The sequence below is a fragment of the Corvus kubaryi genome, unplaced genomic scaffold (assembly GCF_017639235.1).
Source record: "Corvus kubaryi isolate FWS band 111438036 unplaced genomic scaffold, C.kubaryi_AGA036_p1.0 37353, whole genome shotgun sequence".
NCBI lineage: Eukaryota > Metazoa > Chordata > Aves > Passeriformes > Corvidae > Corvus > Corvus kubaryi.
This window is the reverse complement of record NW_024581115.1, coordinates 6,364,750-6,380,755: the sequence shown is the minus strand read 5'-3', so window position 1 is coordinate 6,380,755 and position 16,006 is coordinate 6,364,750. Positions and strand designations below refer to the sequence as shown.

Genomic DNA, 16,006 nt, shown 5'->3' with positions numbered 1-16,006 from the left:
GCTGGTTTATCCATCTTTCTGGGAATTTCAACAGTTCCCTTTCTCTTCTCACTACTTTTTCAGCCTCAGTCACCCCATGCTTTGCTCTGACGTCTCCCAGCCAGCACCTTGCTGAGCTCTGGCTGGGCGTCCTCGCCCGTGGCACATCTGCCACAGGCCCAGGCAGGCTGAGGGCCCCGCCAGCGTCAGGGCTGCAGGGGCAGCAGGGCTGCTGGCCACACTGCTGGACACCCACACACTGTCCACACTGCAGCCCCTCCTCTAGGGTATTCTGCTTGGATGTGGTGCCCATCCAGAGTGGCTGCAACCTCTTTGTCCGGGCCCAAGGATGAGGGAGGGGAGAAGGGGGAGAGCCTGTCAGGCAATGAAGAAAAATATTGTGGCACAATGCTTATTTAGTCCTTTCCTGTACTGGTGAAGCACTGATGATGGCAGATCGTAAAGTATCAGGGAATCAATAGAGACCCAGACAACTTCTAGAATATAGCTAAGATGGGAAATAATTTCTTTTGTTCTCTGTATGCTTTTTTTTCCAGGAATGTATCCTAAGTTAGTCTTCGTGCCCTTTCAGGTTGCAGTATTTGTTTAGTGAACATCCACAATCAGTTGCAATTGCTTTCCAGCTGGTATTTATCAGGGATTAAAGTTTATCATTGTTGGCTTCTTGGAAAGCTGCCTTGTTAGCCCAAACTGAACACACTGTAAAGGTAAAATATGAAGAGGTTATAAGAAAAAGGAGAAATTTTTATTGGCATAGTTTTTGCCATTATGCTCAAAAAGCAAAATTTGCCCTTAAATATTTTCCTTTTGAAGAAGCCACTGCCTTTTAAAAGGCCTGAGAGCTGGCTGAAGAGGCTGCTCAAGGTTCCCTCTTCACTGCAGCCTTGCTGGAAGGATTTATAGATTCCTCTGCTCAGACAACTGCTGTCTCCCCTTTCTCAAGCAGCAATACAGCAATTTTAGCTTCAGTAACTGTTGCCAGTGTGAGCATGCTCAGAACGAATGCAGAGGCAAAATCAGCAGGAACTGGACACAAGGAAGGACAAATTTCAGTGAAGGATAGAGGCTCAGTACTGGGTTTGGGTTTGTTACATGTGTGGGGGAGCTTCAGTTCCAAACTCAAATATCTGCTTTTAGTCATCTTCATGCCCAAGTGAATCTGTAGTGAGTGAGCTGAATGTCTGAGCTGCCATTGTAGACAACACTACTAGAGCCAAGCGTATGTTTCAGCTCAGTCTAAGGCAGACAACTACATTGGGACAACTGAGTCATTTTCTAGTTCCTATGAGCTCAAGCTCCCACACTGGTAGGATATCGACTGGGAATACAAAGGTGAATAAAGGAAAGGAAAAATAAAAGTGAAATCAGATCAAGCAGTATGTTACAGGTTGTGGAAGTTTTCAATTTCATGTAATTTTGGAAAATCCCTTGAAAAACTACTTCCTTTTGAGTCTTCAAACCTTTTTGGATTATTCTTTATCTATTTGAAAAAATCTTGCAAATCAAGGTTTTTAGGTGGCTATCAGCTTTATGCCAGTATTATGTATGACTTTGGGAAAACCATAAGTTTTTCTTTCCTTTTTTTGTTTGCAGCCAGTTTTAATCCAGGTCAAAAACTGCATGCACCAGCAAAATAAGACCACATATAGAGTCCTTGAAATACCTGAAACTAACCCTGAGTTCTCACACAATATAATTGCATTAAAGACATGAAAGAAATGCTGCTTTATATTCTGATGAGGGTTTAGCTGTTACGGCTTAAGCATAGGCCTCAGTTTTATCTTCAGTGGGAATTTACTCCAAACATGAAATTGATGTCTGTCAATCTCCTTCCCACACCCAGGATTACAGTGCCATCACAGAGATGCAGTCAGCTGAGAGAAGAGGAGGAAGGAATTACCTCACTTTCTTATCCAGACCTCTGAGTAGGAGATGCTAAGAGAGGGAGGAGCACAACTGGTGCTGTAATTTGGAAAGCAGTACACTGTGGGACCAGGTGAAGCTGCTGAGATGTGACACTTCAGATTTCCTTGTTTGTGTTAGGAACTGTAGTTTGGAAAGTGAAGACCAATGCATGAAAAAAACCAAAAAACCAAAAAACCCAAAAGCACAAACAAAAAAAAACCCCAACAAACCAACCAACCAAAAACACCACACTGAAAAAAACACCAACCCAAAACCAACCAACCAAAACCCCCAACAAATCCAGGTCTGTTGCATGGGGAGAAAATTGCTTCTCAGCAAAGCAAATGGTTCCACTGCTCTCCTTACCGCTCTGATCCTTGTGAATACAGAACATGTGTCCCCTCCTTAATCTGGGTGGGGAATATCCCAGAGATCAGAACAGTAGATTGCCTTTTTACACAAACTATCATGAGGTTCAGATCCCTCTGAAAATAGTTGCCTATCTTCCAGAGCAGCATAGGGTATGACTGATTCTATTTCAGAGGATGTAAATTTATTAAATCTTTCCTTACACACTTATCCTGCAAAAGTAATGCTGAATGACTACTGTATGTTGAGATGGCACCTATCTCTCCTGACTCCAAAGGGATATATGTCTTAAGTTCAGTACAACTCTTCTACAGCCTTGTTCATATGATCTTTGAAACCCTTCAGCTCCAAAACCAAGAATTTAATTCCTGTGCTTTTCGTCTGGGACTCAATTCAATGACCCCAGGTTCTGAAGCTTTTCTCTTCAGGCTAAACTTGTTCTGCTCTTTTATTGCTCCTTGTGTGCATGGTGACTTGCTGTTATCCCGCTGGAATCACATCCCTATTTACTTCACAGAATCACAGAATCAACTAGCTTGGAAAAGACCTTTGAGATCATCGAGTCCAACCTGATCTAACACCGCCTTGTCAACCAGACCATGGCACTGAATGCCACATCCAGTCTTTTCTTAAACACCTCCAGGGACTCCTCTTCTCTATTCGCATATCCTTCCTTATCACTACATTCAGACTCGTTCTTCCCCCCTTCAGTTGCTTTGGCTTTGGTCCGTTCTAGAACTTGATCATTCTTATCATCCCCTGGTTCTCACTTCTGCAACTTCTGTTCATTTTCAGATGCTTCCTCCTGCATTGGGATTTTCTTCCTCTAGCAATAACCCTGCTTCTCAGTAGGACCCCTCCTGCTTTTCCACACTGAGCACTCTGAGTGCTTGCAGCAGGCAGGAGCATTTGCCTTCTCTCCATCCCTACATGTTTCCTATGAGACACACTGGCTGTTACTCTTCACTTTTTCTGTGCGAGTCAGCATCTGATGGATTACAGAACCAGTGTAGCCCCTTTCATCTCCTTTAGCACACCCTCCCACTTCCCCCCCTTCTCATGCTTTCTTGTCAAATTATTTATAGGACATTGATTCACAGACCTGTTATGTCTAATTATATCTATTCACTTCTAATATGAATCGCAATTCTGCTAGGAGTTAAGATTGCCAAAAATGTTTTGACCTAAGAAAGAGGAGGTGGTGGCTACATATGCAGATCAGATCCTATAAAAGTACCCTGGGATCTGTGTGTCTTGTCCTTTCTCAGAAATCTCTAAGGTAAGAGTTTCAGGGCTTGGGACTAGGGAGGTGGGGAATGAAGGGAAACTGGCCCTGCATTCCACAAGTTCCAGTGCATTCCTATGGATGCTCATATTCATTCAATGGGGGTCTGCCAGTGTCAGCTGGGATTTTCAGTCTGCTTTCAAACCAACCATATGTTTTCAGTGTATAAATGTTGTCCGGGGTGCAGCAGTAAGAAGTAAGTTACTAATTCTGTTTTTTTTAATACTGTCTGTCTTCCAATCTGCAACTCTTTGTCTCACAGAAGGTAAGATCTTGATTTATTCACTTTTTAGGGAAAGGTAGAGCTGCTCTAAGGCAGGGCTTCTATGCAGGTATGCTGGAAATCCTGATATTCATTATGTTTATCTCCATTGTATAAATACAGTACTAGAATTGGGCTGGATTGCCAATATTTTTGTCACAAGATTCTTTAAGAATGTGATCTTAAAAGTACTGATCACTGCAGCATTGCCCAGGAATCTCCAGCAGAGACGAGTTCCTGGAGAAACTGTCATAAGGAAAAAAAGCCAAAATGTCAGAAAGTACTTTCCAATGATTTGGGGTGGCTTTTTGCATTTATCTCAAACATCCAGGGTCACTGGCACTGACTGTGAAGCAACAGAAAAGAAATATATATTTAAATAATGTTAATATGTTCTTTTTTTCACATGGAAGCTTGAGGAATGTGGTTAGAATTTTGTGTATCAAAATATCAAACTGCTAAAAGCAAGCAATCTGAGTTTTCTTACAGGCTTGTTTCTGCCTCTGAAAATATTGCATAATTGTGAGAAAATTATATAAGCAAATATTTGTAATCTGAATAAAGATTTTTGGTGCTTTTGGGAACTGAATAAAGGATGATACCTACTTGGATAACTGGAAAAAGAGAGATGGAACTGCAACTAAATTCAGTTTTAAATATTTACACCCAGGAAAGTAAACTCTTCACATTTACTTTCTACATTAATTTATATTAATTTTGTCAGATATTATCACTAGGATATATCCCTCAAAATTATAAAATGTCAACGAGCAATCATGTAAGGAACGTAACCAGCATGCTTTGAATCAGTGAAGGAGAGTTAGCATAGCATTGATTTCAGGAAACGTCAAACAAAACAATCAAAAGAAAATAGTTTAGTACTTTAAAAAGTTAATCTACTGACACATTACATACATATATTAATGTCTACTAACCTACTATATATATTATACTTTTTAATAGCATCATAAAGATATATTGTGATAACAGCATCCAGTGTCTATAAAATAACAATATACAATATAGGTGTAATGTACATAACATAAACTAATATACTATAATACATAATAACATGATATATGCGGACATAGTATATACTAAGATATATAATATGGCAGTGTTATTCCTCCTAGGAATAGTTAGTATTATTCCTGTTAGGAATCTTGTAAGAAACTGTGAGATAATATAAGCAATGTTAATATTGTATGAAAAACTGGGACCATTTTTCAACCTCATGTGTTTATTTTGTGGAATTGTTCTTATTTGAGTTATAACATATTAATCAAGTGGAAAACCATGTCATTAGAGACAAAACCAGTCAGGAAATTGCACCCATTCATTTGAATTGATAGCACCAATTTAAGTCGTGAAGTCTGTCTTTGCCTAAGAAGGCAAAGAAATTTTTTTGTTGTAAAAAATATTCTTCCTTATATCTAATCTAAACTATTTCAATCGTGAGCCATTCCCCTTTGTTCTGTTGCTCCAGGCCCTTGTCTAAAGTTCCCCTTCGAGTCTCTTGGAACTCCTTTAGGTAATGAAAGGTTGCTAGAAGGTCTCGTTGGAGTCTTCTCTTCTCCAGGCTGAACTACCCCAGCTCTCCCAGCCTATTTCCAGAGCAGAGGGGCTCCATCCCCTGGAGCATCTCCATGGCCTCCTCTGGACTCACTCCAACAGCTCCATGTCCTTCCTGTGCTGGAGCCCCAAATACAAAAAGACAGAAAGCATTCTTCTGTGAATGCAATCGTCCAGTAGGACTAAAGATCTGACCACCAAAAAAAACCCAAAAAAAACCAAAAAAAAAGCAGAACAGAACTCTGAATTAGAAGGGGAAAAAAGGCAATCCAGTTGATACCTAAGCAAGAGCTATCTAATGTGCTATAGGAGTGTTTCTTCCATCATGCAGTATTTAAATATCTTCTCCACCCTCACAGGTACTTGCTACATTACGTGGAGTAAGCAGCAGCCATGTCTACAGACGCTGAGATGGCCGTCTTTGGGGAGGCAGCTCCTTACCTCCGAAAGTCAGAGAAGGAGAGAATTGAGGCCCAGAACAAACCTTTTGATGCCAAGACCTCTGTCTTTGTGGTACATGCAAAGGAATCCTATGTGAAGAGCACAATCCAGAGCAGGGAATCGGGCAAAGTCACTGTCAAGACTGAAGCGGGAGAGGTGGGTAAAATGCAAGATTTACAAAGAGCAGTTCATTCCCACTCTGGCTCTTAGCTGACATGCATGTACCTTCGTGCCTTCTGACAGACCCTGACCGTGAAGGAAGATCAAATCTTCTCCATGAACCCTCCCAAGTACGATAAAATCGAGGACATGGCCATGATGACCCACCTCCACGAACCCGCTGTGCTGTACAACCTCAAAGAGCGTTACGCAGCCTGGATGATCTACGTAAGTGGCAGCAGCAGCTTCCTTTGGGCAGCGGCAGGAAGTGCTGGGCCAGGCTCAGGGGAAGCCAACGTGCTGTGTCTCTTCCTTGCAGACCTACTCGGGTCTCTTCTGCGTCACCGTCAACCCCTACAAGTGGCTGCCGGTGTACAACCCGGAGGTGGTGTTGGCCTACCGAGGCAAGAAGCGCCAGGAGGCCCCTCCACACATCTTCTCCATCTCTGACAATGCCTATCAGTTCATGCTGACTGGTGAGTGGCTCTCATGATAAGCATCATATCAAAACTCTTCTGGTTTGTCTTGATAAAACTCTGTCATCAAAAATGAAATAGAATTATATGTTGCTGCTAGTTTTGATTCCACCTTTTCCATTCCTTTCTTTCTCTGTGCTATTGAGGTCCAAAGTGTTACCCATGATCAGGATTCCTTTGTCATGGGTCTTTACTCTCCCTTTCTCTAAAAGAATGCTCTAAAAGCAGTCTGTGTAGCAGAAAATTAAAACAATTTACTGTACGCAGAAGGAAAAGACCATAGAGTGGAACAGAGAAGCAGCACATGGCTCTTCAAGGGTTTTCAATGGCAAAGCATTATAGAATCACAGAATGTTTTGTGCTGGAAGGGATCTTTGAAAATGTCATGGGCCTTCCCTATGACATTTGGAGGGACATTTTCCAGTAGATTGGGTTGCTCAAAGCTCTGTCCAAGCTGACCTTGAACACTTTTAGTCGTGGCATATTGGCTACATCTTTGGGCAACCTGTGGCTATGGCTCACCGCCATCATCATAAAATCTACGTTTTTGAGCCCAAAACTGTTGCCCCTGACTTGGTAAAAAGTCCTTCTCTGTCTTTCCACCGCTCATTAACCATTTGGACATGGAGCATTGACTGTAACTCCTCCTTGCATGCAGCCTTCCAGCTAATTCCTTATCCATCTAGCAGTCCCCCCATCAAATCCATACCTCTCTAAGTTTGGGTCATAAGTGGTGTGAATATGTTTTGAGGTAAGAGTGCAAGTGCAAATTGCTTTGCAAGGAATTGAAGTGGAAAAAAAGACTTAGGAGTAAACAAAGAGGAAATGCAGGTTTTTTCTTACCATAACTTACATTCATTTTCAGTACTTTTGTGTTCTTCATTTACAATGTCTATTTGTTTCTGCCTCGTTCACAGATCGGGAGAACCAGTCCATCCTGATCACGTACGTACAGCCCCTGCGCGGGTCCCTGCGGGGCTGCCCGGTGCCAGGGGACCTCCTGCCTGACCACGCACCCTCTGCTTCTCTCTTGGCTCTGACAGCGGAGAATCCGGTGCCGGGAAGACTGTGAACACAAAGCGTGTCATCCAGTACTTTGCAACAATTGCAGCCAGTGGAGAGAAGAAGAAGGAGGAGCAGACATCAGGCAAAATGCAGGTGAGGTCCCAGGGGTAGAAACCTGCAACTATCCAGGTTCCTGATAAGCTAGGTCATGACAAGAAGACTTCTGTTTTAGGGGACACTAGAGGATCAAATCATCAGTGCCAACCCACTGCTGGAGGCCTTTGGAAATGCCAAGACCGTGAGGAACGACAACTCCTCACGCTTTGTAAGTCATTACTTGGGACAACTGTCAACACCAATTTGAATATCCCTGCTGTCTGGATTAGTAAAAGAGGTCTTGATTTACTTTCCTGCTGCTTTCAGGGTAAATTCATCAGAATCCACTTTGGTGCCACAGGCAAGCTGGCTTCTGCTGATATTGAAACATGTAAGACACCCTTCTGGCCTGATCCCCCTTCCCTCCAGCCTTCCCCACTTCTTGTGCTTGACTCTGTCCTACCATCCTTGCCAGATCTGCTGGAGAAGTCCAGAGTCACTTTCCAGCTCAAGGCGGAAAGAAGCTACCACATCTTTTATCAGATCATGTCCAACAAGAAGCCGGAGCTAATTGGTAGGAAGGAGCACTAACTCCTCCACACAAAGGTCATGGAACAACACTGAATTCCTTCCCGTGCCAATTGCATTTGACCTGTCTCGGTTTTGTCCTTCTTCTCAGAGATGTTACTGATCACCACCAACCCCTATGACTATCAGTACGTGAGTCAAGGTGAGATCACAGTTCCCAGCATTAATGACCAGGAAGAGCTGATGGCCACGGACGTAAGTAGCAGAAGTTCCCTTAGGTGAAGTTTCATTTCTCTGACCTTTAGCAGCTGGGGTACTTACCTTAATGACTCATTTGTTAGAGCGCCATTGACATCCTGGGCTTCACTCCAGATGAGAAAACAGCCATCTACAAGCTGACAGGGGCTGTCATGCACTATGGGAACCTAAAGTTCAAGCAGAAGCAGCGTGAGGAGCAGGCAGAGCCGGATGGCACCGAAGGTACCAGCACAACCCATCCCAGAGCACAGAGGATACCAAACACTCACTAAGTTAAAGGCAGCATGTCAGGGTCAGAATCATTGACTCAGCCTGTGCATTTCCCCAGTGCCAGTATTGCAGAATAGCAGTGGGTGTTAGCCAGAGGACTTCTCTGGAGGAACACAACTCAGTAGAACCTGCGGATTATTTTGAACAATGCAAAAAATTAGGTCCAGTGTCTCCTAAAGCATGCCTCTGTTGACTGTCAGAGTAGGAGGCAGGCAGAAGTAAAGCAAGCTTTGCTGCTGTCTTGAATGGAAGCTTCTCAGACCTGACACAGAACCAGGAGCAACTCTCAAGTACTAATGAATAATGATATAGTTATAGTGGAGTGGCCTGCATAAAACCACTGTGTGTGTATATATGTATATATATATGTATATACATATCTACAAAACTGAAATTTTCTTCTTGTTTCATCTTTCTAGTTATAAATGTGCCTTAAATGCCTAGTTGGAAATGACACATAAAATAAAAGCAGTTCAAAATTAGCATCTCTGTATATATCTTATATAATGAGGTTTGGCCGCCTCACATTGAAGAACTCTGTAAATAGTACTGGTGCATGCTATCAGCTTCATTATGAGATGGGACAGGCAGCAAATTGGAAGGTGATGACAGAGTATATGCAGTGCTGTGGTGCTTGTGTTTGTTAACCCAGCTGCAGATAAAATGAGAGCTGGGAAAGACTTAATGTGTTTGATATTTATCCTTAGGGACAATATATGAAAGTTGTACAAGATATCCTATTCATACTTTTGGCATTTTACCTCACTAATCTACCTCTCTCTCTCTCTCCAATGACAGTAGAGTTTCACTGACTACAATTTTCAGTACAGTGTATTTCACCAACCACTTTCCTATTCTGCTTATTCAGAAATTGTGACTCTTTGATCTGCCATTTTCATGGCCCTTGCTCCTTTTGTCTGTCTAGTCTCTTGCATGTTCACTGTAAAGGTATTGCAATAATATTTACCTTTATTAATCATATAGATTAAATCAGAAAAAAATTAGCAAGTCAAGAAAAACTACAATATTTTAAAGAATGTGGTAAGGTATACGTGGCTTCTGCAGAAATAATTCTGAATTACTGCAAGATCGTTTCACTGGAGAGCTAATATCTGATCCTTCTCTATGCTTGTTTCCTTAGTTGCTGACAAGGCTGCCTACCTGATGGGTCTGAACTCAGCAGACCTGCTCAAGGCCCTCTGCTACCCCCGAGTCAAGGTGGGGAATGAATACGTGACCAAGGGTCAGACTGTGCAGCAGGTAAGAGACAAGTGATAATAGAAAAAAAATGACTTGAATTAAATCTTTTGAACTTCCTCTTTTGCTGCAGATGGTAGATTTCCTTTAACCTTTTCTTAGGTGTACAATTCAGTGGGTGCCCTGGCTAAGTCTGTGTTTGAGAAGATGTTCCTGTGGATGGTTGTTCGCATCAACCAGCAGCTGGATACGAAGCAGCCCAGGCAGTACTTCATTGGTGTCCTGGACATTGCTGGCTTTGAGATCTTTGATGTAAGAGGAGGAACTCCATAAATGTTTCCTGAAAGAGGCATTAAGAAATTGGAAAAATCTGGGGGTTGGGGTTTGCTCTATTTCAATTATGGGTTATTTTCATTTATTGCATAATCCTGCCTTTTACTCTAAGAATGGTACCCTTCTGGTTCTCATAACGTGTAGTATGCCACAGGGCTGCAGATATTTGTAGATGGTTGTTGTTGCATGCAGAAGTGAAAATTGCATTGAAAACTGATAAATAATATCAGAGAGAGACTTTGAGGAAGTAATATGTGCCTTTTTAAAGTAAGATTTTGTTAATGCTGAAGCCAGATTTCCTCTGAATGCTTGGGAATAGACATGCAGTGTACACAGATTCAAACAAATAAAAAGCTGGACTTGGACTAAGCTCTGCAAATCTTTTCAGAGCTCAGAAATATGTTGAGACACTGCCAGGGCCTAAAAGGGTAGATATATTAGAGGATGGAATATGCCAGTCACCTGTCCAGTTCCAGCACTAGAAGTTCAAGATTCCGATCATGCAGACCCTAATGGGATAAGGATGAAGCCTATTGGAAGATGGAAAGTATTCCTGGAACTGAAATTCACAAGTAAGTAAATCTTTGCTTTCTGCAGTTCAACAGCCTGGAGCAGCTGTGCATCAACTTCACCAATGAGAAACTGCAACAGTTCTTCAACCACCACATGTTCGTGCTGGAGCAGGAGGAGTACAAGAAGGAGGGAATTGAATGGGAGTTCATTGACTTTGGCATGGACCTGGCTGCCTGCATTGAGCTCATTGAGAAGGTTATTGGCCCCCACATACTTAATAGTTTTTCAGATGTAAAATGTAAAAAGAATCTTCTATGCTCTAATTAGACCATGCTAACCAGAGGCACTCACATTTAATGCAGCACGAACCAGGATTTTTTCTGGATTCCAAGCATTTCATATACATTTGTGTTTATCTCTTATTTCACTGCCTGAGAGATTTTTTGCCTTATAGATATGATTTATGGAGCCAAAATTTCAGTCTTAGTCACTACACTGAAATTCATACTCAAAGGTGTGTATTTTTTTAATGCATGCTGTGTAAGTAAATACATGGAGCAACCTCCATTTTAACATTTCTTAAGAAATTTTCTGTCTCATATTAAAGAAAGAGCATATAGGAAGTTTAAACTCTTTCTTATAGTTGAATGCTGCTCCTTTCACTCATTTTGCTTTCCACTTTCATCTAACATGTACAAAATTAATTTCTACATGTTAGATCTTTATTACATCACAACCCTGAATCTTATGGGGGAGCTTGTTTCTGTATAACTGGTGACATATCCACTAACAAAATGTCCTTTCTGGAGAAACATAAGATTACACATACTGAGGACAATTTTTTGGGATTATTTTTATCTTCCATTCCTCTTTCTTACATACATTGCCTCTGTTTCTTCCTTCCTTCCACACTTCCTTCACACGTTGCTGTTTCTCCCAGCCCATGGGCATCTTCTCCATCCTGGAAGAGGAGTGCATGTTCCCCAAGGCAACTGACACCTCTTTCAAGAACAAGCTCTATGACCAGCACCTGGGCAAGTCCAACAACTTCCAGAAGCCCAAGCCTGCCAAAGGCAAGGCTGAAGCCCACTTCTCCCTGGTGCACTATGCTGGCACAGTGGACTACAACATCACTGGCTGGCTGGAGAAGAACAAGGACCCTCTGAATGAAACTGTTGTGGGGCTGTACCAGAAATCAACCTTGAAGACCCTGGCTTTACTCTTTGCCTCTGCTGGTGGAGCAGAAGCAGGTGATTTCTTTGAAATCATTTCTACTAAAATTTACAGAAAAAGAAATTAGAATCTTGTGATAATAATTTGCAATAATATTTACATTTCTAAAATTGAAAACCCGAAACTTCATATCTTTTTGGATCTCAGTCTAATAAAGGATATTACAACTCCCTAGAGATCTTAGTATATCTGTAGGTTTTAGAATAAGACAGCTGTTCTAAAGCACTAAACCAGCATTCTCTAGCTGAGAAAGCAGATTTCTGAAATCTGGGCCATTCCCAAATACTTCAGGGAATACAATCAAATGTATCAACATGCTACTAAATTTATGCTTACTCTTAGATGTAAGGACACATAAACACTGCATTTGGTGTATTCACTAGCTTTTAATTTAGTTCCTCAAATATCTTTCTATGCAAAATGTTACATTTTATTTCCTGACAGCACTTTCTAAATTTCAGCTTGACGTCACTAGATTTCCTACTACTGTTGTCTGAAAAATTCAGGTCTCTTTTCATAACTTTAACCACTGTATGCATTTGCAAACTTTGATAGTATTTTTATTTTTGCTAGATTTTTAAAGATGAACACACAAGGTTTTTCAGATTCTGTGTGCTTTTGTTGTTCGCTTCTTTACAAAAGTGTATTACTTTTTAGAGAGCAGTGGTGGCAGTGGCAAGAAGGGCGCCAAGAAGAAAGGTTCTTCTTTCCAGACTGTTTCAGCTCTCTTCCGGGTACTGTAGAATAATCATTCTAAACTTACCACATTATGAAACGAAAAACAGAAATTCAGTTCCGAAAAGCTTTATATTGATCTAATATATCTTTGTGTTCAGAAAGGATAAAATAATTTGCTTCTAGTAAAGAGGAATTCTTACTGGATCTTGGGAAGTGTTCTTTCAGAACTGCCCAAAAGTTCTGTAAAAAAAATTTACTGACTATGGTTATATTCTAGTGTTTTTATCTCCACCTAGTATTGAGATTGTATAAGTGACACTTTTAAACCCAAGGCTTTGTTCTTGCTCCTAAGGAAAATTTAAACAAGCTGATGGCTAACTTGAGAAGCACTCACCCCCATTTTGTGCGGTGCCTTATTCCTAATGAAACAAAAACACCCGGTAAGTTGTTAAAGTTCAGATGTGTGATATATCTGATCTTCTCTGTGCAGTAAAATGAAATACTATTTCATTCTGTGATTTATTAGGTGCCATGGAGCATGAGCTGGTGCTGCATCAGCTGCGCTGTAACGGCGTGCTGGAAGGGATCAGGATTTGCAGGAAAGGGTTCCCCAGCAGAATCCTCTATGCAGACTTTAAACAGAGGTCAGATCACGTCATCACCCTCCACCATATCCACAAATGCTGAATCATTTGCATTTCCTAGTTGTTTTAAAAACTGTGGGAGTTAGGGGAGAGGTTCACTGTACATACCTTTAGGTATACAAAGTCAATTGTCCAAGTTAGTCATCCGGTTTCTTTCTACAGCTATTGAGAAAAAAAGACATTTTAAAAGAGCTATTACTTATTCCTGTTCTTTATTCATATTCTGGTATGAGGTAAAGTATTTTTTAACCATACAGAAATTGACTACCTTAGGCACCTGGAGAACAAAGCAAGATGACTTTCACCTGTCAGCACAGACATGAATAAAGATACTAAAGGACATTCTAGACTAACTTGTTGGAAAACCAAATACAATGAAAGTATCTTGCTTCTTGTTCTGTATCAGCTGGAAAATACTCAGATAGTATGTACTGCCACTTTTTAGGACTGGGATTTGCTTCCCCTTGCCACATATTTTGTTCTTGTACATAAAGTTCTCATTTAGAAATAAGGCATTTAGATAACATGGCATGTGAAATATGTCAGCAGTTACCCAAGGAAATCAGTACCTATTCCGTGTCAAAAATCTTTGGACTAAGAGAAATGCACAGTTTTCCCTAAAAACATATTTACCCATGAAAGCATGATTTCTATTCAAGGAAGAGTTCAGATTTATTCAACTGTCTTCCACACTTGATCCCCCTCCAGAAAATCTTAACAATGGCATTGGCTAATACAGGTTTGATTGAGCTTCCAGGAATTTGACCTTCTCCATATTCTATTTCCTGCCACAGATACAAGGTGCTTAATGCCAGCGCCATCCCCGAGGGACAGTTCATCGATAGCAAGAAGGCTTCTGAGAAGCTCCTTGGCTCAATCGATGTGGACCACACCCAGTACAAATTTGGACACACCAAGGTACAAAATTCTCCATTCACTGAGTCCCTGGGCTTTGCTCTACCTGACAATGATGTGCTGCAACATTCCCTCTCCCAAGGTGTTCTTCAAAGCTGGGCTGCTGGGACTCTTGGAGGAGATGAGGGATGAGAAGCTGGCACAGCTCATCACCCGTACCCAGGCCATGTGCCGGGGTTACCTGATGAGGGTGGAGTTCAAGAAAATGATGGAGAGGAGGTAGATATTTACTTGGCCTGCTGGGCCAATCCTTGTCAAATACTAATGGGGTGAACAAAACTGAAAAGAAATTGCTTTACAAAAATCTCATTTATTTCTCATTAATTCAGTTTGCCAATATGGATATATCCTGAAAATAGATGGAGCAGTGTAAAATCCCAGTTTAGGGAAACAAATACATTTTTTTAACACTCTGTACTAATTTTTGCTGAATTCATTAAGTTACATTTTATATATGTAACCAGAAACTTGATATCTAGTTTACACTAATTAATTTAGGTGACTGCTAAAATAAAAAGAAACACATATTTCTATCACAAGAGAAGTGTCCTCTTCCCCTTGATAACTTTCATAAAAGAAATCAAGTCAACTTATGGAAGTGCTCCTTTTCATTGGCCATAAAAGTGAGCCAAACACCTGGACTCCAAAACTATCCATACAGGTTGATACTCTATGTAGTACTGGAAGGTTTTCTGCAGAAATACATATATTATATATAAAATGTGATTTAAATATTATTAAAAATATATATTTAATAATACATGATAAATGTTTTCTACATAGAGATATACAGAACTATATATATACATTTATACTACATATAGATAACATATATATATACACAACTAAAAAGTATTATTGTAGAATTTCATGTTATACATATTAATATATACTGTTGAATAGGTTTTATAGACTTTAAAATACGTACCAAAATATGTTTTGTTATTACTTTTCAGGGAGTCCATCTTCTGCATCCAGTACAATGTCCGTTCATTCATGAATGTCAAACACTGGCCATGGATGAAGCTGTTCTTCAAGATCAAGCCCTTGCTGAAGAGTGCAGAGTCTGAGAAGGAGATGGCCAACATGAAACAAGAGTTTGAGAAAACCAAGGAAGAGCTTGCAAAGTCTGAGGCAAAGCGGAAGGAGCTGGAGGAGAAAATGGTGAAGCTTGTGCAGGAGAAAAATGACCTGCAGCTCCAAGTGCAGGCTGTGAGTACTGCTAAAGTTTTTGACTTGTAATATCCTATATAAAATCATCAAAAATGTCTCAGTAAAGACATATTATCCCAAAGTAGTGCTAGAAACATGCTTGTGGAACAGTGACCTTATCACAAAATTTTGCCAAAGCTAAACATCTAATTCATGCTCAGAAAATCTCTAGTGAAGAGTTGAACAGGAATTTCTCAGAAGGATGTTTGAGGGTTTAACATTCAGGTTTTAAAACACTATATCCTAAAAAATGTGCCTACCTGGCTCTCTGTAGTAGACCTCTATGCAAAAGATCTATTACTATTTCCAGTCCACAAAAATGCAATAGAAGTATAGTTATCAAAAGATACAATGAACAACGACGCTATTGTCAAATTAACATTAAAGTTGAATGAAAATTAAAGACTTTAAGAATGTACGGTGATATTTTCCTTCATTTAGGGGATGGAGGCAGTCTAAAACAAATACTCTTATATTATTAGGTTTTACCAACAAAGTAGATTGCAAAGCATCTTTGACAATATTATGTTGTTCCGTGAAAATCAGTAAGAAAAACTAAATAATTGAAAACTGTTTTGTTTAAATGAATCATGTAGGAAGCTGATGGTTTGGCTGATGCTGAGGAAAGGTGTGACCAGCTCATCAAAACCAAAAT

The 16,006-nt window shown here is 40.5% G+C and overlaps 1 protein-coding gene and 1 long non-coding RNA gene across 3 annotated transcripts in view; one reads left to right on the top strand and one right to left on the bottom strand.

Annotated features, from left to right (window-relative positions):
* Positions 1–5,483: 5,483 nt before the first annotated feature.
* The window catches only part of LOC121666780 (myosin-1B-like), a 16,724-nt gene continuing 6,201 nt past the window's right edge, over positions 5,484–16,006 (top strand). The window contains exons 1-15 of the mRNA XM_042032743.1: positions 5,484–5,990; positions 6,078–6,221; positions 6,313–6,469; positions 7,387–7,414; positions 7,513–7,627; positions 7,707–7,799; positions 7,898–7,961; positions 8,046–8,144; positions 8,250–8,353; positions 8,440–8,578; positions 9,768–9,886; positions 9,986–10,135; positions 10,754–10,924; positions 11,610–11,919; positions 12,560–12,636. Of these exons, the coding sequence (XP_041888677.1) occupies positions 5,787–5,990; positions 6,078–6,221; positions 6,313–6,469; positions 7,387–7,414; positions 7,513–7,627; positions 7,707–7,799; positions 7,898–7,961; positions 8,046–8,144; positions 8,250–8,353; positions 8,440–8,578; positions 9,768–9,886; positions 9,986–10,135; positions 10,754–10,924; positions 11,610–11,919; positions 12,560–12,636 (1,974 nt within the window). The 5' untranslated portion in view covers positions 5,484–5,786. The remainder of the gene's footprint in view (positions 5,991–6,077; positions 6,222–6,312; positions 6,470–7,386; positions 7,415–7,512; positions 7,628–7,706; positions 7,800–7,897; positions 7,962–8,045; positions 8,145–8,249; positions 8,354–8,439; positions 8,579–9,767; positions 9,887–9,985; positions 10,136–10,753; positions 10,925–11,609; positions 11,920–12,559; positions 12,637–16,006) is intronic.
* Positions 6,448–15,350, bottom strand: LOC121666781. 2 transcript variants are annotated; one of them, XR_006016793.1, is made up of 6 exons: positions 15,068–15,350; positions 13,333–13,386; positions 8,626–8,754; positions 8,420–8,523; positions 7,323–7,535; positions 6,448–6,529 (listed from the first exon to the last, which is right to left on the bottom strand). It is a non-coding gene; the product is annotated as an uncharacterized LOC121666781 (long non-coding RNA). The 2 variants fall into 2 exon arrangements; XR_006016792.1 differs by having other exon boundaries at positions 6,452–6,529; positions 7,313–7,535.